At 40.4% G+C, this 26,004-nt stretch overlaps 1 protein-coding gene across 7 annotated transcripts in view; it reads right to left on the bottom strand.

Annotated features, from left to right (window-relative positions):
* Positions 1-26,004, bottom strand: part of MARK3 (microtubule affinity regulating kinase 3) — an 86,375-nt gene that overhangs the window by 41,477 nt on the left and 18,894 nt on the right. For all 7 annotated transcript variants that reach the window (XM_059723254.1, XM_014596417.2, XM_019481556.2 and 4 more), the window contains 4 exons: positions 21,546-21,599; positions 10,652-10,700; positions 6,002-6,067; positions 2,872-2,942 (listed from right to left, as the gene is read on the bottom strand). In XM_059723254.1, the coding sequence (XP_059579237.1) occupies positions 2,872-2,942; positions 6,002-6,067; positions 10,652-10,700; positions 21,546-21,599 (240 nt within the window). The remainder of the gene's footprint in view (positions 1-2,871; positions 2,943-6,001; positions 6,068-10,651; positions 10,701-21,545; positions 21,600-26,004) is intronic.

The following is a 26,004-nucleotide window of genomic DNA, read 5'->3' as shown; positions in this document are numbered from 1 at the left end:
AAAATGGGTGCACAAAAGAAGGCTGAACCGGACAGCTGCAGAGCATGGCTACAGGTTTTAGTATTTGCATCTTTCCATGTTTTAGTTGTTGAACATGATCGGGTATGAATAATAAATGAGTATTTACTGCAACATAGTCAGTCACAAACAAGTTATTCCAAAGTGGAAAAAACACTTGAATGGCAACGTAAGTACCAAAACTATAGCTCATATCAGTGTCCATCTGCAAGTGACAATGCCATGATAAAAACAATCCATGATGTTGATTTCTATGGGCTGTTATGCAATGAGGTAGATTTTTAAGTACAGCTATTCATTGGTCTGTTTTAGATAGGGTTTGTTTTTTTTTTGGGAAGGGGGTGGGGGGAATGACAAGAAAAATCTAGCGTGGAATTTTCACAACCCATAAGCTTCCAGGCAACCTTTTCCTTGTTGGGCTACCACAAATGACACCACAGAACCAATACACTTCCTAATGAAGGATTTAAGATCCATGCTCCAACTGCCCTTCCTGAGCAATCTTAACATGGGACAGATGTGCACTGATTCTCTTCAGGGACAACTGTATGTTTGATGGAGAAAAGGCACAGTCTGGAGAGAGGGAGGAGGAGTTATGAACTGAGAAAAAAACAAGCCATAGAGGAAGCTAAGCTTAGCATTACAGCTTGGCTAGGATTTCTAGGTCTTGTTTTCCAGCTTTTCTAAAATATAATCATAGTCTCATTGTTAAGCTAGTAAATGGACGGACCAATCCTATATGCTATGAAATGAGAAAGTTCTATAAGCCCCTAGTGTGGAAATACAGAAAGGTAAAAACAAAGGGACTTGGAAAATGGATTTCTGTGTACTTCAGCAAGTTAAAGCTGAATATGTGGCTATCTTCCCAAACTGCATCCAGTTAACTGAATACAGGAACAGTGTGAAGGAAATGCTTAAGCTCATCCTGTTAGGACATGTTCAGCCTGGAGGGCAGCTGATTCAAACTCTTTCAGGAAAGTGGAGAAGTTTAAAAACCAAGACTGTGGGAATAATGAGACATAGCACTGAAATGAAGGAACAAAACATGTACATGCTGAGAGAATATTTCCAAAACAGTAAGAGTGATGGGAAGAAGAGACAATGAAGAATTAGATTTGACTGCTGAAGATTAGTATGGCCATAACAAATCTTCTGATGCATGAGAAAAAAAAAAATAAGTTACTGGATCTGAATAAAAACAACCACCTTTTTGGATTTAGAAATACTGTACAGCGTAACTGCAATAGGAATGTTCCAGAAGCCAAAGAATGATCTTTGAAAAATACCCCCAGGAATGAATAAAGAGCTGAAAGGATTCTCTGAGCTTATGAGTGTGCTTAAGTCATAGAATTGCATCTTCTAGGATATGAAGTCAGGCAGCTTTTGCAAAAAAAGTATAATGCAAAATTTATGAAGTGTGGAGACAAGAAGTGAGAAGGACAGTGCTTTCTGCCACTCTGATATCCATTACATTAACTTAAACTTCCCTTTTGTTTCCTTTTGCAGCAACTGGTCACATTTAAGTGATGTTCTTGTTCATTACACTTCTCTACACAAGCCTGCACAAAACTTCAGAATGAGACAGAATAAATCATTTGCCCCTATGTTTCCACTGCTCCCATAATAGCTTATGATGATGATCCTGAAGAAGAATTAATGTGTGTAAATATTTCTGCTTATGTTAGAAAACATATTTCATACAAAGTTTGGAGACTTTTAAATAGTTTTTTTTGGTGACACATTCGATTTTCCATCAAAATCATGCAACTCCTTTCAGCTACTGTTCCTATTTGTTTTTAAAGAATCAAGTCAGCTCCAGATCCTTTCCTTTTGCATTTTTGTTTGTGAATGGTATATTTCATTAAATTATCAGTAAGAACTGGAAAGTAGTCATTTGGGGAATACCAGCAAAATTTACAAATAAAAATGCTGAGTTACTGTCTATATTCACTGGGTTTTATGCTGTCAGTTAAAAATGTTAATTTACTGTTTAGCATACTCTGAAATAGCAATAATTAAAACTAACAACATGGATTTTTATCCAAGAGGATAGAAATAAAAACTAAATACATAAATAGCTAAATATATTTCTGCATCATTGAACCAGACAAAGAAAGATAAAGCAGATTTTAGCATTTTCACTGACACAACCAAGTCACCTGATTGCGGGATCTGAACTGTAGACTAAGTGGACTGTAGACTAACTGTAGACTAAGTACTAGGAGGCTGAGGATTTGATCTGAATTATTTACAGTATTACTCGTTTTTCTTTAACTTCTCATACTACTGGTTTATTGAATGTGTGGACTTTGCATCTCAAGAATGCTTCTGACCGACTTACATTATTAATGGTAAAATGACAAAATTTGAAATTCTCAGGATTTATTTTTAAAGCATCTGTTTTAAGTTATACTTCGCGTGAAAAGAAAGCCTGTGCTTCTCCTCTTGATTCCTCACATTTTAACCAACTCTGTTTTGATTTAAAGCAGGTGTGCTTGTAGTTGAATGACTAGCAAGAAGGTCCCATCTCTAAAGAGCACTGAAATCTCCATTTAAAGAAATAGACGATACTGGAACTAATAGCCAGAAGACCAAAGTAGTTTTGACATACAAGCACTTTAACTGGATTTCAGGCTGTGCAACTGACCTCTTTGTCTTTAATAGTACTGTATTTTAGCGTTCTAAATTCATTTTCTACAGAGTCTGATTTTTCACTATTATGCTACAAAGGCTGCATCTCAGAGTGCACCTGGAAAACCAACACCGGAGACAAAATGTCTTTGTTCCCTTTATGACTAAAACAAAGGAAAAACTCATGTCAATGTGCTGAAAGTAATAGAGTATCATACATACCTGCCTAAATTTAGCCCTTGCTTCCTTTTCCTTCATTCTACCATGTGCAACGAGATAGTCAAATACTTCACCTGCAATTGAAATGTGAAAGAAAGTGATATCTGTTAACATCAAATATTTTAGAATACTATCTACTTCATTTCAGAAGCTGAGATGGCATGGCAACTCAGCACGTTACCTATTTTATTTATCTAAAATTAGAGCAACTAGATCAAGTGAACTAAAAATTGAGGGCACTTTTACACATGCTCTGGGGGTGGGGGAGGGCAGCACCTTAAACAGACTGGCTCTGAGAATCACTCTGATTAAAGTGCTGCAGCATCTCATGTACTGGTGTCTCCAAGCTTTAAAACGGTGGTGGGGACGCTTGAAATAAAGCTATTTCAACAAGCTTTAGTTCAAGCACCCCCACCACCATTCTGAAGCATGGGGACACTGATACACGGGATGCAAGAGGCAGCTGGAACGTGGTAATTACCACACTCCAGCAGACTCAATTAATTGAGTGAATTATAGTGTGTTGGAGCAGCCTCTGCGCTCATGTAGTTTTCAGTTAATCTGAGAAGTCATTCTAACAAGCGTAATAAGTACTATTTCTCCTTTTTTTCTTTAAATAAAAAAAACTCAATTAGTCTCAGACCAAAAGGGGATTTACTATATCATAATCCCTGATAAAAGAAAGTCTCGTAAATAAAATCAGGTGGATGCCAAAATGAAGGGAAAATGTTTGCTCCTAATTACCTATGGTAAGAAGAAAAGTAGTGTGCCACTCTTCTAAAATCTACTTGTACCCTTTCAGAGATTTTTCACTGGGAAAACATTTGCTATATTGTAATGGTAGATGTTTTAGGTTTCAGGACAAAAATGCTTAAAAACAGCTAGGGAAAAATGGTAGTATACTGTTATAATTCCTGTATCTACATATACAAAACCAATCAACCAACTGAACAAAAAACTGTATAATCAAGACAGAGATCCCCATTTCAATCTGTAGTTAAACTAAAATAGGGTCTCCTTTATAAAACCAATCCCCCACCCCCTCAAACCCCTCCACAACAACCCACCATTTAGGTGAAAAGACTGATAAATCATGGTTTACTTCAACAAGCTCCCCATGTCTGATACTGGGGAAAGACTTTTCAGCACAACAGGTTCCTGGATAACTTCCAAATTCTGAAGGAAAGTGCAATTCAATAAGGCTGGGGATTTTTGAAGGACAATACTGAAGCAATAATGGAAAGTTCTGCATTTTTAAAAAACAGTCAAATAAATGTCATTTTAAAACTCGCTAACTAAACTGAAGTATTCTTCCAGTTGTTCAGATGTTACCACCTAGCCTGTGAAATATTGACTTGTTTGTCACAGCATGGTTTAAGTAGTTTTTTTTAAAACAGAAAAACAGCATTAGATATGGAAGAGGGAATGCCTCCAAATACACAACATCGGTGTTTAGGTACCAATAAATCATTTAATTTAAGTGTCTGAAACGTGATAAGTTTAGAAGCAAGTAAAATAGTTAACAGTTACGAATTTTCAGATAAGAGAAAGCATAGATTATTGCAAAATGACCTCAAAAAGAAAAAAAACCCCTAACTATACATTAGTTTTTAAAAGTCAAATGTGGAATCAGAAATGAAATGGATTTATCTTAAATTTAAGATGCACAATGGACCACAAAACCCCTCACAGGTACAACAGAAAAAAAAATTAGGGGTGCACTGATAAATATTTTCTTGGCTGATACCAATAGCTGATTATTAACCAGCCATACTGGCAGATACCGATCCAACAGCCAATTTACAGGAATGCAGCCCAACAGCTTGGAGAGCAGTGTCCTGCCAGTAAGTCTATGGGAAGGGTGGGGGAAGGGAAGGGGCATGGGGAAGCAGATAGAGGCCCCCAGCATGAGGGAGGGAGTGGGGTAGGGGGGCAGGCACTACCCAGCCTGGGCGAGATTCAGCCCATGGACCTAGTCATCTGGCCCATGGAGTTCCAAGAAGGGTTGGAAACTTGGGGGCAGTACCTGTCATAGAAATCTCAAGTATGGAGCCCCAATGGTGAGAAAGTGTCAATGATGGCCGTTTTAACTGTTGCGGCCACAGCTCACCCTATCATGGTCCAGATCCAGCCCGCAAGAAAGGGCGAGCTAGACAGCCTTATATTAAACCAACATTTCCCACTAGCGTTACTGCATTTGAAAAAAGCTCGTCTATGCATCTAGTGTTTCCAGGACTTCATTTACAACTGTTAAGACAATCTACGCTGGCAGTTATGGAATCTTTATAGAAAGCATGACCCCAAGATGAGCTGCATCTATGAAACATCCACAGGGGAAATAAATACTTAAATTCCGCTCGCCAATTTTAGGAAGGGGGAAAAACTTCCATGCACCTCCACCAAAACTAAAGATAAGCTTTAACTTGTGAAAATTTCACCAGCTAATTTCAAAGTTTAACAACAATGCCACGTTTCAAGCAGACTGCTATTCCTTTTTGACTAACATGGCTCCAGCTGTTTAGGTGAAAGCACTCTATAGAAAGCCCCACTTTTTTTTTTTGGTTCATTAATCAGGAATTAATGATTCAAAGAAGAAAAGAAAAAAAAAAATCAGTGGAGAGATGTAGAAGTGCAAGAAGTCAAAAAGATTTTGGTAGCCGTGGGTCTAATTTTTAATAAACAAAGCATATTCCGTGTGTTGCCAACAACTCAAAAATAATGACCAAAATATTGGTGCTTTAAAACAAAAGGGATAAAGAAACAAAAGTCTGCCATGCTTTTTCATCTGAAAATGAATATATTTTTTCTTCTAAATTTCTACAGCTGAGTATACCCAATTTTACCAAATAAATTACTGGAACCTACTGCCACACAAACTCCTGTGCTTTAATCACCCTTTTATCATTACTACTATGAATAAAATTATCCTACTTCAAAGTTAAGTCTGAACAAGTCAGCAATGGCATTTCACTGTTTAAAACTTGGTGTGGCTTTAAGAACATCTTCTCTAGATCTTAACATTTCACTAGTATGCAATTCATGTTTCCCGCTTTAAAAAAAGTCTTACAAGACAAACAACTTCCACAGAACTTGGCAATTTATGATTTTTTGCATCATAATGGGAAATACTTACCGCCGCTTGCATACTCCATGATTAAGTAAAGAGTTTTTTCGGTTTCAATAACTTCAAATAACTTCACTAGAGAGGAGAAAAGAGCAGATATTTAATGGAAAGATTATGGACAATTATAGTATAATTTTAAGATGACCTTTATGAAGGACTCTACAAAAAGTGATCACACCAATGTTTGACAATATGACAACATTTCTTAAAAAGCAACTTTTGATTTTCTTCCTTTTAAATGAAAACATTAATGCTTTATCAATAGCACAGTCTGGATCCAACTTCACAACCACAAAGTTCTGGCTTGAAACCCACTTGGTTTAGGTCGTAAAACTGCAGTAGGTCATAAAAACAGATTTATAGGTAATAATTTTACTTATTGTAGATGTGAAATACACTGTTAAATTGATATAAAACTGTCACTTTATATACTTTAACATAGGCCTCATACATTTAGTTTCCTCTGGAAGAGTTTTGTGCTCCCAGGAGAAACCATGAGTGAACAGATATTCATGCTCTCTCCGCCCAAAGTAAAAATGGCCACTCCAGCAGAAAAGTAACCTGGAAACAGCCAGGGTTAAATCACTCCCAGGAGAACATCCGTACAGGCTGTGGCTTCTTTCAGAAAAGAACAGTCCTCAGGCATTTCCCTCAGAGATGTGTATATGCTGTTCAGGAAGGACAGGGATGGGAGATGAGGAGGAGGAGTTGTTCTTTATGTAAAAGAATGATTTCTCAGAGCTCCAGTATGAAACTAAAGATAGGCCTGTTGAAAGTCTCTGGGTTACGGTCAGACAGAAGAGCAACAAGGGTGATGCTGCGGTGCGGGTTTGCTACAGACCACCAGCCAAGGAAGATGAGGCTTTCTTCAAACAGTGAGCGCAAGGTTCCACATTGCAGGCCCTGGCTCTCATGGGAGACTTCAAATCGCCTTGACATCTGCTGGGAGGGCAATAGAGCAGTGCACAGGCAATCCAAGAAGTTTCTGGAAAGTGTTGGGTACAACTTCCTGGGGCAACTGCTGTGGAGGCCAACTAGGGGCTGTGCTCTTCTTGACCTGCTGCTCACAAACAAGGGAAGAATCAGTGGGGAATGTAGAAGTGGACAGCAACTTGGACAGTAGCAACCATGATAACTGATTTCAGGATCCTGAGGAAAGGGAAGAAGGAAAGCAGCAGAGTAAGGACCCTGGACTTCAACTCACTCAGGGAACTCCTGCGAGGGAGTTCTTTGAGGGGGAAGGGAGACCAGGAGAGCTGGCTGTACCCTAAAGAAACCTTAGTAAGAACACAAGAACAAAACATCCTGATGTGTAGGAAGACTAGCAAGTATGGCAGCAGACCAGCTTTGGCTTAGAAGGAAACTCTTTAATGAGCTAGCACACAAAGGAAGCTTCTAAGAAGCGGAAACTTGAACAAACTACTAGTTTGAAGTATAAATAGTGCTGTTTGGGCATGCAGGGATGAAATCAGGAAGGCCAATGTGCAACTGGAGTTGCAGCTAGCAAGGAAAGTGAACGGTAGCAAGAAGGGTTTCTACAAGTATGTCAGCAACAAGAGAAGTGAAAGTGTGGGTCCCTTACTGAATGAGGGAGGCAACCCAGTGACAGATTATGTGGACAAGGCTGAGGTACTCTATGCCTTCTTTTACCTCAGTCTTCACTGGCAAGGTTGGCTACCAGACTCCTGCACCTGGCAGCAGTCTGGGGATGAGATCAGCAGCTGACAGTAGTGAAAGAACAGGTTAGGGACTACTTAGAAAAGCTGAATGTGTACAAGTGCATGGGGCTGGATGCGATGCACCCAAGGGTGCTGAGGGAATTGGACTATATAGTTGCAGAGCCCCTATCCATTGTTTGAAAACTCATGTCAATTGGGAGAGGCCCCAGATAACTGGAACAGGGCAAATATAGTGCCTATTGTTAAGGAAGGGAAGGAGGAAGATTCAGGGAATTACTGACTGGACAGCCTCACCTCAGTCCCTGGACAAATTAGGGAATAAGTCCTCAAAGAATCAATTTCTAAGCACTTAGAGAAGGTGGTGATTAAAAACAGTCAGCATTGACTCACTATGGGCAAGTCGTGCCTGACTAGCTTCTATGACAGGGGTCAGCAAACCCCGGCACGCATGCCGAGCATGGCACGCAAGGCCATTTTCCTCGGCACACTTTGGGGCCGGCGATACAGCAGCTGTTTGCAGCCTCCCAGCTGCAGTCGGCCCCAGCTCTGGGTAGCTGCCTCCAGCTGGGAGTCCGGGCTGCTCCCAGCAGGCAGCTGGGATGCTGCAAGCCCTGCTGGGAGCAGCCTGGACTTCGTGGCTATCAGCAGCTACCCAGAGACGGGGCCAGCTGCAAACATCTGCTGCCTCTCCACCCCAGCCCCAGCTGCCTCCCAACTGCAGACCTGACTCGGGGCTTCAGGGAGGCAGCACATACCAGTGATGCTCCCCACTGTGCTGCCCTTGCCGCTTCTGCGACCACCGCCGTGCCCTGCCGCCCCAGGTTCCAGCACTGCTTTGCAGAAGTGGCGAGGGCAGCATAGCGGGGAGCATCGCTGGCATGTGCTGCCACCCCAGAGCCTGGGGCCAGGTTTGGGGCTGGGAGGCAACTGGGGCTGGGGCGGACAGGCAGATGTTAGCAGCTGGCCCAGGTTCTGGGTAGCTGCTGACAGCCACAGAGCCCGGGCTGGGAGACAGGGGCTTTGGGTGGGAGGCAAGGGTCATGAGCAGGGCTGGGGAGCAGGGGCAGCAGGGCTGGGGGGCAGGGGCACAAGCAGTGCATCCTGCCATGTACCCCCTGCCCTCATTTCGTTTTTCTGGCATGCTGGCACTCCAGTACCTTCCAAGGTAGGCATTGTGGGGTTTTTCAGCACTCTGGCCTAAAAATGTTGCCTACCCGTTCTATGATGGGTGGCTGGCTCTGTGGATGTAGGGAAAGGAGCAAATGTGATATACTTTGACTTTAGCAAGGATTTTGATACCATCTCCGACAATATTCTTGCAAGCAAACTAGGGAAGCACGGGTTGGATAAATGGACTGTTAGGTGGACAGAAAATTGTCTGTATCATTGGGCTCAAAAGGGTAGTTAGTAGTCAATGGCTCCATGTCTACTTGGCAGCCTGTATTAAGCGGAGTGCCCCAGGGGCCGATAATGGGGCCAGTTTTGTTCAATATCTTCATCAACAATCTGGAAGATGGGATGGAGTGCACCCAACTGCAGATGACACCAAGACATCTTGGGGGGGGGGGGGGGGGGGGGGATAGTAGATACACTAGAAGGAAGGGCTAGGATTTACAGGGACCTAGGTAAATTGGACCAAAAGAAATCTCACGGGGTTCAATAAGGACAAGTGCAGTGGTACAGATTGGGGACTGAATGGCTAAGCAGCAGCTGTGCTGAAAAAGAACCTGGGGTTAAGCTGAGTAGGAGCCAACAGTGTGCCCTTGTTGCAAAGAAACCTAATAACATGCTGGGTTGCATTAGTAGGAGTGCTGCCAGCAAATTGAGAGAAGTGATTATTCCCCTCTATTTGGCACTTGTAAGGCCACATCTGCAGTACTACGTCCAGTTTTGGGCCCCCCACTACAGAAAGGATGTGGACAAATTGAAGACAGTCCAGTGGAAGCCAAGGAAAATGGTTTGAGGGCAGGGGAATATGACTGATGAAAAGAGACTGAGGGAACTGGGCTTATTTAGTCTGGAGAAGAGAAGGCTGAAAGGGTTTTAATAGCAGCCTTCAACTACATGAAGGGTGGTTCCAGACAGGATGGAGCTAGACTGTTCTCGGTGGTGGCAGATAAGACAACAAGGAGCAATGACTTCAAGTTGCAGCAAGGGAGGTTTAGGTTAGATATTAGGGAAAACCCTCTCACTAGGAGGATCGCACAGCAGTGGAACAAATTATTCAGAAAGGTGGTGGAATCTCCATCCTAGAGATCCCATCAGGTATCTTCCAACCCTCATTTTCTAGGATTCTACGAATAAGAACATGACCCCTTCATAATTTCCACGTTCTGCTACAGAAAAACACAGGCTGACAATAGGCAGTCTGGGTCAGCCAATTAGGGCTGCCCCATGCACTGCTGCTGTCACCAGGAAGACTAAGGGAGCTTGTGGAACATGCTGAGATGTGTGCGCAAACCCCACCTTTGTGGCTCCACAGAAGCGAAACTGCAAGCTCTCCAATCTTAAGGGCTTCAGCACTCGAGTGTCTGTACAGGTGGCTCCGGGTAAGTTTTTTTCTTTTAGAAAAAACATGGGAAAATTCTCCCAGAGTATTTGAACGTGTGTTTGCAGCCACAGCATTCAAAATGCTCTCTCAACCACTAACAAGCTTTTTTTTCCCCCCAAAGAGAGCTTATTGTGGAGCAAAACATGCATCAAACCAAAAAAAAAGTCCAAACTATTTGCAGTAATTTGCATGGCTGCAGAACAACATAAAACAGATTCAGTCAATTCTTTTTTAAATACACTCCTCTACACATTATAAATTCTCAAAGCAAATGAAATGCTCTTCTCACCATTTTTCATTAAGTGGACTTTATGATGTAGAGCCTTTTATTCAACTTCTACATGCATACTTTAACATAAAAAAAACAAGTCATTTTCTACAAAGATCAAAGTTTTGCAGGAAAAAAAACTATTAGGAAACATGAGGTACCTATATTTGGATGATTTAAAATCTTCATTATTCTTACTTCTCTGAAAAGCTGAAAAAAGAAAAATAAAGGATGAATAAGCTAGTGAAGAAAAAAAAATAAATGAAAATTTAACAAATTATTCCAAGAGGCTGTCCTAGTGTTTAAAACTGCATAATTAGTTCAAACCAGAAGTTTAGAGAAAATGTGAGAAGACAGCATTATAACATATTTCAGTTTCAAATGCATGAATTGAACATTTAGTAGACAGGAAGAAGAAAGGTAATTTAGCAGTATATTTTTAAAAGCTGGCACTTAAAGGAGACTGGATAGCTCAGGAGATGTATGGAGGCTTTAATGTCTGGATAATTTGTTTTAGTCCAATTCACCTGAATGCATATCATTAAAAAGAGTCACACTTACCTCTTATTATAGTCACAATTACTGCAAAATGTTCATATACTGGGAATTTAATAGTATATTAAAGGGGTTAATTTATTTAAGATTGTGACTGGTATGTGACATGACAGCTATTTGCTGGTCACAGTCAAGTCAACAACAGCCGTACATTACAGAAAGCACCGCAATTATTTTTTTTTCTGGAGCTGCAACAGGCCATTTTTTAGCCAGTAGTTCTCAACCTTTTTACAATTAGGGCACCCCTCAGAAAATGCCAGCTTAGTTTTCACTTGCTTTTTTGACCAAAGAAAATAGAGCAATTTTTCTCTTGCAATGAAGTCAGAAAGATCCTGACAAGTCTAAATGTTTTAACACTATGGATTCCTATTTGAAATCTCTGTTTTTATCTTGCAAATTGTATAGGTACTTGCATACCCAACAGTTGATAATAAATGTGGCATATTGCAACATGCTTAAAAGAATCTCACAACGCCCCAAGGTACCACAGCACCCTGGCTGAGAACCATTAACCTAAGCCGATCTTGGAAGAATCTCTTGGTCTTAGAAGAATGTCCCTCCAAAGGTAAGGGCTCAGAGAGCTGCAGGGCACATACTGCTTGATTTCCCATTGCCTGTACCATATGAGTTGTGTAGCTAGATTTGGAATGGGACTGTCAAACCAACACTATTGAACATTAAGCCAGCTTGCTAAAAAAAAAATGGCATTTGCCTTCAAGTATTGATTACTGGGAAACAATGCTATTATGAAGCCATGGAAAGCGCTTTACATATAAACCCCAATTTTCTCTGATACTTTCAAAAGAGAGAGGACTCTAGATGATCATATACATCCCAAAATCATACAGGTTAAAAGGGTTTAATTCTTCAGCAATCCATTGTGCAGAGCATGCACTCCTTGGACTCCCATGATGGCATTATTGAATGGCAATTTCTCAAGGAGGAAGTTTGCATCCCACCTGGAGAAAAACGTCTGGTGTTCCCTACAAAAGCATTTCTAAAGTTGTGCCAACTCTCACCACTATACACTATGTCCATAAATGTGTTTTATTAAGGTAAGATGGCTGATTCTCCTTTTTTAAATGCATAGCCAAGGTAAACTGCACATTAAAATGTCATCTTATTACATTTCCTAAAAAAAAAAAAAATTAAACTAACACCTCCCTTGTCTCTGTGCTGTATGCATTTATCTTACGCTGATGGGCAATTTTATAATAATGAAAAACGACATCATGTCACTTTAATATGCATTACTACCTTAATACTGGTGAATTATGAATTCTCTTAACAAAAAGTTCCCCATTCCTCTAACACAGATGACCTAAATATGATAGCCATTACTGTGCAACTACTGAAATACAAATACTATAGTTCTCATAACCCAGTTCATTTTACCACTGTCTGTTCTTGGGAGGTTTGAGGGACGAGGGACAGAGTAATATTTTGTGCCAGTGTGGTACACTGCAATTAACAAACTGTTCTTCCACTTCAAAAGCCCTCATGCTAGCCCAGGACTCCACATGTTCAGAACTCTCAAGTCTTGATCATTTTCTAAAAGCTGCTTTGATTTCAAGAGAGATGGGGAAGTTAAGGTTTCACCTACATTTAAACACTAAGCTACACATCTTCACTGGAAAATGTACATGCCATGGTGTGCCTGAAATGCTCCAAGTAAGTGAAAAGTACAGAGTATCATAAATATGTGGACAAAAATGAGTTAATTGTTCCCAAGCAGTGACAATGGCAAATTAATCCAGTGATAGATGGTAATGCCACACACTCATTCAGTGAAAACATAATAGAGCTGCAGCAAGTTTCCTTTAGATCAGACCAATCAACATCCACCAACCATTTCACCATTTCTTAATGTACCGTCATCTGCACTGGGGTAGGTTACATTGTGGCCTTTGACATGCATTTTTATAGTGCTACAAAGTCTATAGTACTACAGAAAATAAGAGTGCTATGGGTGGGTGCATGTGCCCAGCCTGGTGGCTGAAGGGCAACAAAGTTGCCACAGAAGTATTGGGGGGGGAGGGGGAAAGGGGGAGCAGCACCAAGAAACAGGCAGTGGTGTTAAGGGGCTGCTCCTTAGCTCCCTGTGCTCCCAGGGAAACCCATCAGTGCCTTGTCTGATCAGCTGTTGTTACCACAGAAGGCTTCAGTTTTGGGCTGTCTGCAGATAGGGATCTTTCAAGGGCTGGGGGGCATCCCAAGATCAGAGAGTAATGCTGTTTGCAAGCCCCTGCTGTGGCTGAAGCTCTGTCTCTGTTGCTGCTGGGCACCAACTGGAATAGGTCTGTGCCAGGAAGCTGGTTTTTGCAGGGCACCCCAAAAGTAACCAGTGGGAAGAGAGGGAAGGAGAAGAGAGCGCTGTGGGATAGTCAGGGTCCCTCAGACCTGATCACATGTTAAAAATGTCTCACAATGATAAAGAAGTTGTTGATTCAAACAGCAGCTGGTCTGCCATTTTTGGGACACATTGGCCATCTTTTTTAGCACAACAAACAGCATGAATGTGTGACCAGTTGCTTTTCATCCTGCTAAAACAGCTGATATTGGCAGGACAAATATAGCACATCTAAATCCTAGAACTCCAACTAGAAATAAATGGTGGGGAATAGAACACAAGATGGAACAAAACAGAGAAAGAGCATCCTCTTATAATCTTTTAATAAAGAGGTGAAAAAAAAATACTAAAATTATAGTTACTCTAGTGTCTATTGCTTTCTGCACCCAGTAAAAAAAAGTGTTTGGGAGAGACTTTCTAAGCTTTTCTGAAATCAAGAGTCAAGGTAATGGTCACAAGGGCAAATTCTGCACTTTTTGGACACTTGCCTACATGCTAACAACTCAGTCAGCAAAGTATTTTTTGTTAGCTATGGATTACAGATAAAGTGCAGGTCTGTGACTTGACCCTGTGTTGGATGACAAATATGTAAGTGTGCATTTCTGATATTTTGGTTGCATTTGCTCAAATACAATTAAAATCAGAAACATCAAATGTTGACAAAACAATGCATAATAGCTTAAAAACTAGACAATTGTTTTTCCCCCCGCTCCATGAAACTGTTATGGTACCTATTCACAAACATTTTCAGTTATCCTACATACTGGCTGGAGGGCCGCACCCAGAGAGTGATGGTGGACGGGTCTTATTCAACCTGGAGAGATGTGGGCAGTGGGGTTCCACAGGGCTCGGTCCTCGGGCCCGCACTGTTCAACATCAACAACTTGGACGAGGGGGTAAAAAGCACCCTGTTCAAATTCGCAGATGACACTAAGATGTGGGGGAATTGGGCATGCTACAAGGGAGGCATAGGCTGCAATCAGACCTAGGCATGTTACAGGGGTGGGCGAATGAGAACCCGATGGGTTTCAACACTAACAAGGGCAAGGTACTGAACCTGCAGCATACTTACAGGCTGGGGAACTCCCTTCTCGTCAGTGCAGAGGCAGAAAAGGATCTTGGAGTCATTATTGATGCCAAAATGAACATGGGCCGACAGTGTGGGGACGCAGTCAGGAAGGCCAACCGTACCTTGTCATGCATCCACAGATGCATCTCAAGCTGGTCCAAGGAGGTGATCCTCCCCCTCTATGCGACACGGGTCAGGCCGCAGCTGGAGTACTGCATCCAGTTCTGGGCGCCGCACTTCAGGAGGGAAATGGACAACATGGAGAGGGTACAGAGGGCCACCCACATGATCAGGGGTCAGCAGGGCAGGCCCTACGAGGAGAGGCTAAGGGACCTGAACCTGTTCAGCCTCCACAAGAGAAGGCTGAGGGGGGATCTAGTGGTTGTTTACAAACTAGTCCGGGGGGACCAGCAGGCACTGGGAGAGTCCCTGTTCCCCTGAGTACTACCAGGAGTGACAAGAAATAACTGTCACAAGCTGGCAGAGGGTAGATTCAGACTAGATATCAGGAGGCACTACTTCACTGTCAGGGCAGCTAGGATCTGGAACCAACTTCTAAGAGAAGTGGTGCTGGCTCCTACCCTGGGGGTCTTTAAGAGGAGGCTGGATGAACACCTCACTGAGGTATTTGACCCTAGTACTCTTTCCTGCCCATGGCAGGGGGTCAACTTGATGATCTGCTCAGGTCCCTTCCGACCCTACCAACTATGAAACTATGAATACTGTTGAGAAGTACCTATAAACAGGCTTATTTTTGTGACATGCATACATGCTCTAAATACACTTGGAGAGCACACCACAACTGTTATTTGGTGTCCACATAATATATCCTGAATATTTCATGGATATTTAACTGCAGTATCTTATGTAATGAGAAGTCTCCAGTCAGCTTTCAAAGTCTGAGACACAACAATTTGAGTCCTTTGATGCAAGAGATAAAAATCAATATTCCTGATTCAGTTCTTTTCTAATGAAGCATAAAGGGGACAGATTCATACCAAGTATAATTCCATTATTTTGGAGGTAAAAAAAGACTGCTCTTTCACCAAAAGAATAATACAGAAAAAGACTTAGTACAAACAAAGGGATTATCCAAAAGAAAGATTATGGTTGATGGAGGGGAAAGGGAGAAAAATAAACAGACAACTAAAAATAATACAGAATGGGACACTGAAAAATGGGCTGCAGTCCACAATAACAATGCAAATAGCTATACTCACCTAAACTAATTTCCTAGGTGCAGCTGGTATATCTAAGAACCAGCTACCTCTTCTTCCTCCTCTACTTGTGCTAACTGTCAAAATGCAACACCCAATTAAGTCAGTATGAGTCAGATGCTAAGCACCCCAAAATTACATGTATTCTGGTCAAAAAGTACTACACTGCAGGATTAACAAGACAAAACTCAGAACAGCGTCTACATCCTTCACTTGCTCAAATAAGTAACTACTGACAAGCATTCTAAAAAGTTATATATCTGGCCTAACTGACTGCTGTGTGAAGACTTAAGAAGAAGAAAAAAAGAATACCTACAAGGATAGGGTATGAGTTAGGGTTGACAAGCTGGTCAATTGACTGCATTTTTTGGCTGGTCAAAAATTATAATAGTTTTACCAAAAAACCTACTTTTTGTAGTTTTCTTGACATAAATCTGATTGTTTTGACACATTTCTTAAGGGAAAACCTTTTTCTGTGCATTATTTGGACCCATAAGCAATTTTTTATTTGTTTACAATTTTTGACCTATATTTGATTGGTCAATTGACTGAACTTTATCTGACCAGTCCAATACCCAGCTCAAATACAAATGCCCTATGTTATCAAATATCCAGAAAAAACTGCTGACAATATTTTCTGAAAAAAAATCTTAATACTCCTATATATCCTTACTTAAACAATACTGACATTTAACTTCAACGCACAAAACCTTGACAGACTAACAAAGCAAAGAAGCTTCTTGAAAGACTATTACTTACAACATTTTCTAATCTCCAATATTTACAAGGAAATAAATATAACATGCATCCTTCAGGACTGTATTAATTTTATATTCTGCAGATTATTAATTCTGACCCTCATCACGCATTCAATACTTTCATCCTTACTTCATTTTTTATTCTCTCATAACATGGGACTAGAAGGGGCCAACTGGACTACTGAGTCCAGTTCCCTGCATTCAGAAGAAATTGTTTACCCAAGTATTCTCCAAAATCACCACTTTAACCTCCACAAACAAATACAGGGCACAGTATCCAAAACACCAAGAACATACTAAAACAAGCCATATATAAAAGCAGGGACATAAGAAGCACTGTCAATGCCCTGCCATTGCAACATTCAGATCCAGAAGAAAAATCCTTCTCACCAGATTTGGGAATCAGTATGACACTGAATTTTTTTTTTTTTTTTTAATTCTATTAAAAAAATCTTTGACATAAAATACCAGTCAACTGTTTAAGGAGATACTGTAAACTATTATTTTCTGGTGAGAAATAGGAAGTCATTTTCCCCCCTAATATTTATGAAAGTTCTTTTGTATCAAGTCCCTGTCCATTTATTATTATAAAATAGTCAATTGATGGATTAAGTTTAGTACCTGCTGAACTATTACCTATCACCTCATTAAAAAAACCCCAAACCCCTCTACATAACAAATCTTACTTGCTGAATAACAATCAAACTTCCTGAATAACTAGTATTCACATAGATGGGAACCATGCAAGCATATTTTTGGGCAAGAATGAATCCACCATAATTTGCTTTGTATAATTAATTAGTCATGGGATTTCACTACTGGATTGAGCAGATGAGGAAGAGAGATGTAAGCACAGCTACTCATCTCTGCCACTTATATTTTATGTATGAGAACTGTAGGCCAAATTTATTATCCCACCTACTAAACAAATCAATCTTTTCACTTCTGGTAACTATAGAGAGTTTCGTTCTAAGAGGAAAACAACTGAATTTAAGCAAAATTGTTATTGAAAAGGCTGAGCAGAAAAGGAGGCAAGGAGCACATGCAGGCTCCCTATTACTGCTCCCAAACTGCCACAACCACTTTAAAGCAAGTCCCCAGGAAGGAAGGCTCCCCCACCAAGCCAGCTTCTAAAAATTAAAAGTATTTACAGAACAAAGATAATTGATCAGTGCATTAGCTATTCTCAATGACAACGGGATTGTAAAGAAAAATCTAACCATTTAACCTTTACTATGAAAGATACAAGATATTCTAAAAGTGCTTAGTGATCTAGTTTTAGGCACCAAACAGGTCATAATTCAAGTATAAACCAAGAAAAAGTATTTGCAACAAACACGCAAGCAACATTTCTGGATCTGGGATAGTTAATCCATGTATTAAAAAAGAAAGCATGTCAGAGACAGGATATGGTTTATGGTTAAATATAAATGAAAGGCCTCTATATGAATCAAATATTTGCACAGAGTTCTTCAACCATTTAATATTTTGATCCTTGAAGAAACTGGCAAAATTATTTATACTATAATAGTAATCATGTTCAACACTAAGACAACTGACTGCAAATGCAAAAATAACCCAAAATAAAAGCTGGAAATTAAATTATTTTTCCAGAATAACTTGATTAAATTTAAATTAATTTTAACAACATAGTTATAAACTCTATAAAAAGAGAGGCATTAACAAGATGCACTGCATTTTGCCGAGAATGATGTGAGCAGCTATAATATGAAAACCAATTTTCAAGAAGTCACATGCTTCATCTTGGGGAATAAGAGAACAAGAAGGCTTTTTGGAAAATCTAATTCATACAACCATATGATCATGGAAAAAGCCATAAAAACCAACTTTCTTTCCAACAGAGAAGTATAGCATTAAAGTCTCTCATCTTAATCTGTAGAAGCAGTACAGTAGTAATTAGGCTCCAGAAAGCAAGTCTTTACACATTTTAACTCAAGTCTCACCAGAAACAGGCCAACACATCTGGGTGGCAGATGTAAATATGTAGGAAAATAATAGATTAGGTGGCAGAAAAAAGAAGGATGGACACTAGAGCCTCTCACAATGAATCTTATGCAGTTGAAGCATCAGTGCTTAGTCACACTGCACCATCCCATCCCTTTTGCCATCTCTCATATCCTAAATATTTTATGCTCGCTACTAAAGTTGTTCTACCTTGGCATGTATGCATGAAGCAAACTGTACACCTTCATCTTTCATTCAGAACCGACTATAAATTCTGCCAAACAACCCCAACACTTCTAAAACCTGGGTTAGACTTTCAGTAAGCGGTTTTGCAAGAAATCCACATGACAAAGATCATGGAAGTCTCTTTTCTCTTTAAATCTGGTTGCTTTACAAAAATAAATGTTTTACTGCTCAAATACAAATCTCACTACTATTGTATGTCTTAAGAAACAGATAGCCTGGCATTCATACCACAGAAACGGGCAGCTGCAATTTGCAAAACACAAAATTCAAATCACAAGCAAATTGCAACTAAAGTGAAAACAGAAAAAAAAAGCCATCTACTGGTTTAGGCTATTTGTCCAGGCTGGGGGAAAAAAAAAAAATACAAAATGGGCCAGGGGTTGGAGAGGGGGAGGGGGTCAGTGAGCACATATAGCCTTAGTTTTTGCTGGCTGTTAAATCCCATGACCTGCAAAGTGTTTGTTTTCTGCTTGATGGCCACTAACTCAAGCTAATTCTAAGCACAAGCTTCAGAAAATGCTGATCTTTGAAAGACAGTTTAAGCTGTCACTGATACTGCTTCTCCTCAGATGCTCCATGGACATCTTTCTCTACTCCTCAGAATCCTCTCTGAACCATCCTGCAATCACAACATGCTATTACATCTCTCCTCCAGGTCTTCCTCCCACAAACTGAGCAACTTAAAGCAAATTTTAGTAATGGTCACTCGCAGATTTCCAATATGCATCAATAGAGACCTACTTAAGTCACAATTTCACAGATTTTAAGGAAATCATGAAATCCACAACTGCCTGTAAAAAATTAGAGGTGCACTGATACATCGGTCCAATATCGGATTGGTACCAATATAAAGAAAACTGTCTGTATCAGGTATTGGACTAATAGGGCCGATAATTTGGCCAATGAATGCCTACGCTGCATGTAGCCACAGCACATTATTCAGGCAGCGAGGAGCACAGCCAGCAGTGTGCAGCCAAATTTTGCTGCTGCTCTGCTCCCAGCTCTGCCGCCTCCAGCCACCCAGCGAAATTTGGGGTGGATGCAGCACTCTCCGAGCACTGCTGGCGCCTGGTCTGAGTCCAGCCCCTGCGAGAAGAGCCTGCCCTGCCCTAATCCAGGGGCCACAAGTGGCAACCCCCAGGGTACAAGCAGTGGCAGAAGCTGTCTCCCCACTCCATGAGCCACGGCTCTGGCCCCTCCCTCACTGTGAAGGGCGTTGATCTGCCCTGCACCTCACCCCCCCATGCCCCTTCCCTCCCTCTCCCCCTTCCAGCACACCGGACTTACCAGCTGGAGGCAGCTGTATTGGAAATTGGATCAGTATCAGCCAACATGCCTCCTTAAATATTGGCTATCAGTATTGGCCGGGGGGGGGGGGGGCAGGCAGCAGCCATGAGGGCAGCGGCTCCCCTCTGTGGGCCACACAGGCGCTGCCCGGATGTGGGGGGAGAAGTGGGGTGGAACTCTCATGCGACAGCTGCCCTCACCATCCACCGCCATGCGTGCAAGCACCCCACCTGCTCTGGGTCCAGCTGCCAAGACCCACCCCCACACTGCTGGCGGGGGGAGGAGGTAGCGGCAGCCAGATGCGGTGTATCCAGAAGGGGTACACTCCTTTAAAAAGGTTGCAAACTCCTTATCAAAGCATCCCCAAAATGATCAATTCACAATCCCACACAACTATAAAACATAAAGGGGCCATTACAAATCATTATAACACATAACACAATACAAAAATTAACAAACACTTGTCAGTTTTTGCACTTTTAATTCTTCACTTTGCTGAGCCTTACAAACAAGGAGCTGTGACAGCTGGCTTAAGAATAAGCCCTTTTCTACAGGCTAAAAAGCCATCCACTAATGGCTTTTAGTCGCAACCTACCTGAGCCCATTTAAACAAAAATTACCTACAAATCTGACTGACTGCAACTGACTTCAGCCATAGTCCAGAAGTGTGTGCATTTTTCTTATTTGCTTTTGCTCCATTGAGATTAGAGCACCTATTGAGCTGATCTTCTTATCATGTACATAAATCAAATTACGTATGCTATTCAGTTTATTTAGCTTAATTTTGCTTAAAACCAAATTCCTGGTATTTGCTCTTATCCAAATAGAGTCAGGTCCATGTACTTCCATTAAATTACATAAATAGAAAGCCTGTGATTATTCCTGTTTTATTTTATGTGCTAGAGTTATAAAAGTATCTATATAAAAATGGCACTTAATGTACTCCATGCATGTGCTCTGGATCAGAATGACTGACTTGTGTGATGTGAGTAGCATTTATCACTACTTACTCTTGCTAGCACAGATAGGACAACACAATATAGCAGGGAATGAGATGATCTCTTCACTCACATCTCAGTCAGAAATTACTATGTTTCAATCTATAAAATACTTATTGGCGACAATTATGTGCAAGACAGACATTGCATAACTCTCAGCCTAAAGAGTTTTCAGGGCCAGAAGTCAGGGAAAATGGTTTCTACTTGTCAATTTAGCAAAATGCCTCTGGGAGTAACAGAGACAAATGTGGACACTCATGCATGACCCTTCTACTGAGTTAGATCACACCTGAAAGACAAACTGTCACAGGTGAGATACTGTTCAGTGTATTTCAGTAGCTTAAAGTAAGACTGGCTAAGAACATGCAGATTTCTTAATCTGCAATGTTGTATACATTTCATCTTTAGAGACCGTACTCATGTTGCAGGACTCAAACTGTCCTGAACAGGCCTGTTACTGGGAAAATTATTAAATTTAGCAGTCAAACTTGTGGACATAATTATATGAAGAAAGAGGTAGGTATTGCTTCAGAGACTACAACGTAAGAGGGACGGAGATTGTGAAGGGAACAAGGGGCAGTACAACTGAAAAAAAAATTGAGAGGCTTACCTTCTGTAGACTAGTTGGGTTTAACTGTGTTTTGTCAATTATTTTTATTGCAACCTAAAAGAAAAATTGATTTAAACTTTTTAAAAATGCAAGACAATAAATCAGGTTATAAAGAGAATCTAGCTTTTTGTGCAAATTAAAAAAAATACACACTTTTATTCTATTAACAATTATTTGAAACAAAAGTTTCCTTAGTTCCTCAGCATACCTCAGTTCTATTTACACGCATTGGGCAGATCAGAGATTAAAAGTAGCATTTAGTGCGATTACAGAAGAGAAGCATTCGAATGTTTCTTTTATGTTCACATACATTTATAAAATGTTTTGCAGTGCAACTTAATACTAGACATTTTCCTCTAGATTATAGCCCTCTCAAAATGGTAGCTATAATGTTTTATATTTTTTAAACCTGGGAAGACATTTTAAAAACAAAGTTCTGTGGCAAAGTACAGGCACTGCTAAAACATACTTTTTAATAGCTAAATTGACCTATAACAACTTTAGATTTGCATGCCCAAGTGTTTTACTAACTCATTCACTTTTGGATATGAAGAGAAATATATTCTAGAAAAGAGATGGACTAATTTGAAATACTTTTACTTTTTATTAGGTTTGTTTTTTCCTAGTAAAAACTACAGAAGATTGCTAATAAACTAAAGTATTAATTTAACAAACTGATCAAAAGAGAACTGTGCGCATGGGTAACCACACACACTTATGGTCTGATGAGGTCTTTCCAAACCAAAAATAGCAAGGCAGAGGAGCCTCATTGCAATGCAACTCAGATACAAAGCAAATGCGAGAAACTTTTAAGACACAAAGCACTTTTTCCCAACAATGTGAACCCAGAAGTTACTACACGAAACCCAATTAGTCCAGTTTCAGATACTTTCGGGAAAGGTGCGAGTATCTCATAGCAGACATGTTATACTGATCTACAGTAACATCTAAGTCCCTTTTCTGAGCTGAAACAGTTAAGCATCAAGCATCCATTACTTTCTCTCTCTTTATGGACAATGAACGTCATTCATCTTGGTGTTGTGCATTCAGGGTGTGTCTAAACTTCCCTGCCAGTCCTCTTCGGTATTTATTAACTAAACAGTAATTTTACTACCTCAGAGACCACCCCCTTAGTCATCTTAGTTCTAAGATGACTAAACTTATGTTAAACTTAGTACAGAACCCTAAAATTGACTATTTAATCCTACTTTGTCTCTTTGTCAACTTCCAATATGCTCTAAATCAGTCTCCTTTAACTGCAGTTTTACTGATGCATTAAGAGAACTAAAACAGATTAGCGCAATAATTTTCCTTTGTATAAAGTGTTGGTCAGACCTTTTCATAATCTTCCAGGTAAGTTACTATAGTTCTTAATCATTATTTCAGCCAGCTGCCAGGAACAGATGTATGTATGGCTTACTGTTTTGTTACATCATCTCTAGAACTTATTTCCAAAGGAAGAAGATAAATGTGTCTACTTTCATTGTCCTGATATGTCTACCTTTTAGCTCTTTAATTGTATTGCATTTTTTTTTGTTAACAGTTCTGCCACTTTAGATCTGGCACCTTCAGAAGTCTTGGATGTATACCACTCAAACCTGATGTGACACACAGATTCTTAATCAAATTTATTTCTACTCGTCTTATTTTGACAGCTTAGTCTGAAAAAGTATCTCATTTTTATTCCTAAAAAAAAAAAAAAAAAAAAAAAAAAAAAGCAGCTCCTTCACAGGTATCTTCATAACAATCTTAACAGAGATTATTGAGAAGTTATTTAGCTTCTCTATATCATTTTCATTTTTCTAAATGTAGCCTTTAAGTAGATCACAAACAGGAAACCTTTAAAATAATGTCCTTTTCACTATTTAAGCACATTAAATATATCACCATCATGAAAGCAATGGGTTCTAAGGGAGCTGGACTTCAATAGGCCTTTTCTGTTACAATTCATGTACATTTTTTTTAAGCAGTTCTCAAGGAGAATTTACACGAATGTATATTTAGCAGAAATAAAATGACTGAATATAACATCAATATGATGGATGGTTGTACAATATATTAAGGCTGGATTGACCAGGTGTGTAATTCCACAATCTACCATGCACTAGAACTTAACAGGGAGAACACATGCAGAAACAGGAGACAACAGAACTCTAAGGGGAGGGAAGTGGGGGCGAGGGGAAGAAGTATATTTTAGTTAAAATAGGGAAAGGCCAGTTAGTGATATAGAATGAATGCATTGTTTCCAGGGAAAAAAGTCCAGATTTGTCTTCAAGAGACATCCCATGTAGCAGATACACATCCAATGCACGAAATACCAGTTCCAGTCTTATTGTGAATATTTATTTTCAAATGAAATATTTTCAGCCTTGGTCAAAGATAGTATTCCTACCTTGATAAAAAGTTTGAAGCATAGGACAATGACATTGCTTAGCTGTTTTCTGACTGAAAGACTTTCAAGGAATTGTGAGGTTATGAATCCATTATTCAGGTAAGGGAACTGGGACCCTGAACCCTTGCAAACTTTTTTTTTTTTTTTTTAAAGTTCCCATGACACTTCTCAAAAAGAAGTGGCTGAAGCCCAGTCTTGACCAAATTTTAACTCTGGAAGATAAAATATAGCTTAGGTCAACTGGACAAGGGGTTCTTTGCTTTCTATCTCAAGTCTTTTTACAATGTTATCGAATGCTGTTGAACAGCTGTGACATTTTGCCCCATAGGAGGCCAATATCCTTAGGTATAACTTGTAAAGTGAGTTTGGACTTTCCTTAAAAAGTTCCTCAATAGATTTGTTCATCAAACTGTCAATGGGCCAAAAAGAAGTGATGAAATTTAAGCCTTGGTTTTGGTTAGTACAGGCAAGCCCCAGTTAGCGCTCTTAACTGGTTCCTGAAAAACCGAGCGTTAAGCAAAATGAGAGTTAAGAGAAACCAACAGTATTTGACAACCAAAGATAGCAATCACAATTGTTTTTAATGACCCAAGATGGTGATTGTGAGAGTTATAACAAAACTCGCTGAGCGCTAAATGAAATCAGGTATCAATTTAAAATGAGCGTTATAACGAAGCAGCATTAAGCAGGAGTTGCCTACGCTGAGTAAATTATAGAAAACTAATAGAAAACAACCTCTGATCACAAGTTAGTTCAGCTTATTTTAAACGGAAAAATAAGTAAAACTAGTTTGATAACAACGGTTCAAAAGACTGAATTTTGATAGACTAGGGAAACTCGTTTGTGAAGTTCACTGAAGCTATCAACAGAGCTGGGGTTGACAAAGTAGACCTTCAGATCTGTGGCTTTAACTGCCTACCCCACACCACACTGCACCATAGATAGGAGGCATGGGTTTCTGGGGAAGGGGGGCTCTCCCTGCACCTCCTTTACAGCCAGGCAGCAGGGAGAAGCAGTGGAGGCAGCCAGGTCCTAATGTTTGCTTACCTCGGACCCAAGCTGGGTTTTTCTAGCCCCCCTGCCAAAAAACACTGCTGACCCCCAACAGAGGAGTTCTGGGAAGTTTCGGTACTCTCTGACTGAAAAGATCCGAAATGTATAATCCCAGCACAGGGAAAAACTTGTAGGAAGAGGCAGGCTTAAATGGGTAAATAAACACTTCAAATTCAGTACAAAGAGGGAAACTGCAACTACTGGAAGCAGAACTGAGCAAAGTACTTGTACTTAAGAGGACCATCACAGGCAAAACCTTGCAGTCAAGGATGAAGGTCTTCCGTAACTGTCTTATCTGTGGGTCTGAAGATGGCTCATGAGGCCTATCTGGGATCAGCATACTGTTGCAGCTCAAGCATATGTTTCCATGCAGGGTGGGTCACTCTGGTCTGTTGGTTTGGCCTGCAACATGCTGTTTCTGTTGCTTCCATTTTTCCATCTCCTGTTGTTGTCGTAATATTTCAAAGGACTGAGATCCTTGCAGCAGACTTCCTCCATTTGGAGTGGTCCTGGGCAATAGTCTCCCAGGAGTTGATGTTAATGTTGCATTTTTCCAAGTTGGCCTTGAGGATGTCCTTAAAGTGTTTTCCCTGCCTTTTCTCTTGAAGATATACCGTGATCAAGCTGAGAGAATAAAACTTGCTTTGGGAGTCTAGAGTCAGACATAGCCAGCCCAGCAAAGTTGATGTCAGACGATCATCACCTCAAAGCTCACTGTGTTTGTCTGCAAAAGGATGCTAATGTTCACATGTCTTCCCACTGGATTCGAAACATCTTCTGCAGGCAGCATTAATGGTACTTCTCCAGCAACTTGAGGTGCCTCTCGTACATTGTCCATGTCTCAGTTCCATACAGTAAGGTGGGGATCATGACTGCTTGATAAACCATGAGCTAGGTTTTGGATCTGATGCCATGATCTTCAAATCTTGTTTCCTGAGGCATCTGAAGGCTGCACTTGCACATAAGGTGATGCTGGATTTCTTTGTTGATGTCAGCCTTCTACAAGAGATGGCA

Source organism: Alligator mississippiensis, chromosome 2 (assembly GCF_030867095.1).
Source record: "Alligator mississippiensis isolate rAllMis1 chromosome 2, rAllMis1, whole genome shotgun sequence".
Taxonomy (NCBI): Eukaryota; Metazoa; Chordata; order Crocodylia; family Alligatoridae; genus Alligator; species Alligator mississippiensis.
This window is presented reverse-complemented; position numbering and strand designations above follow the sequence as displayed.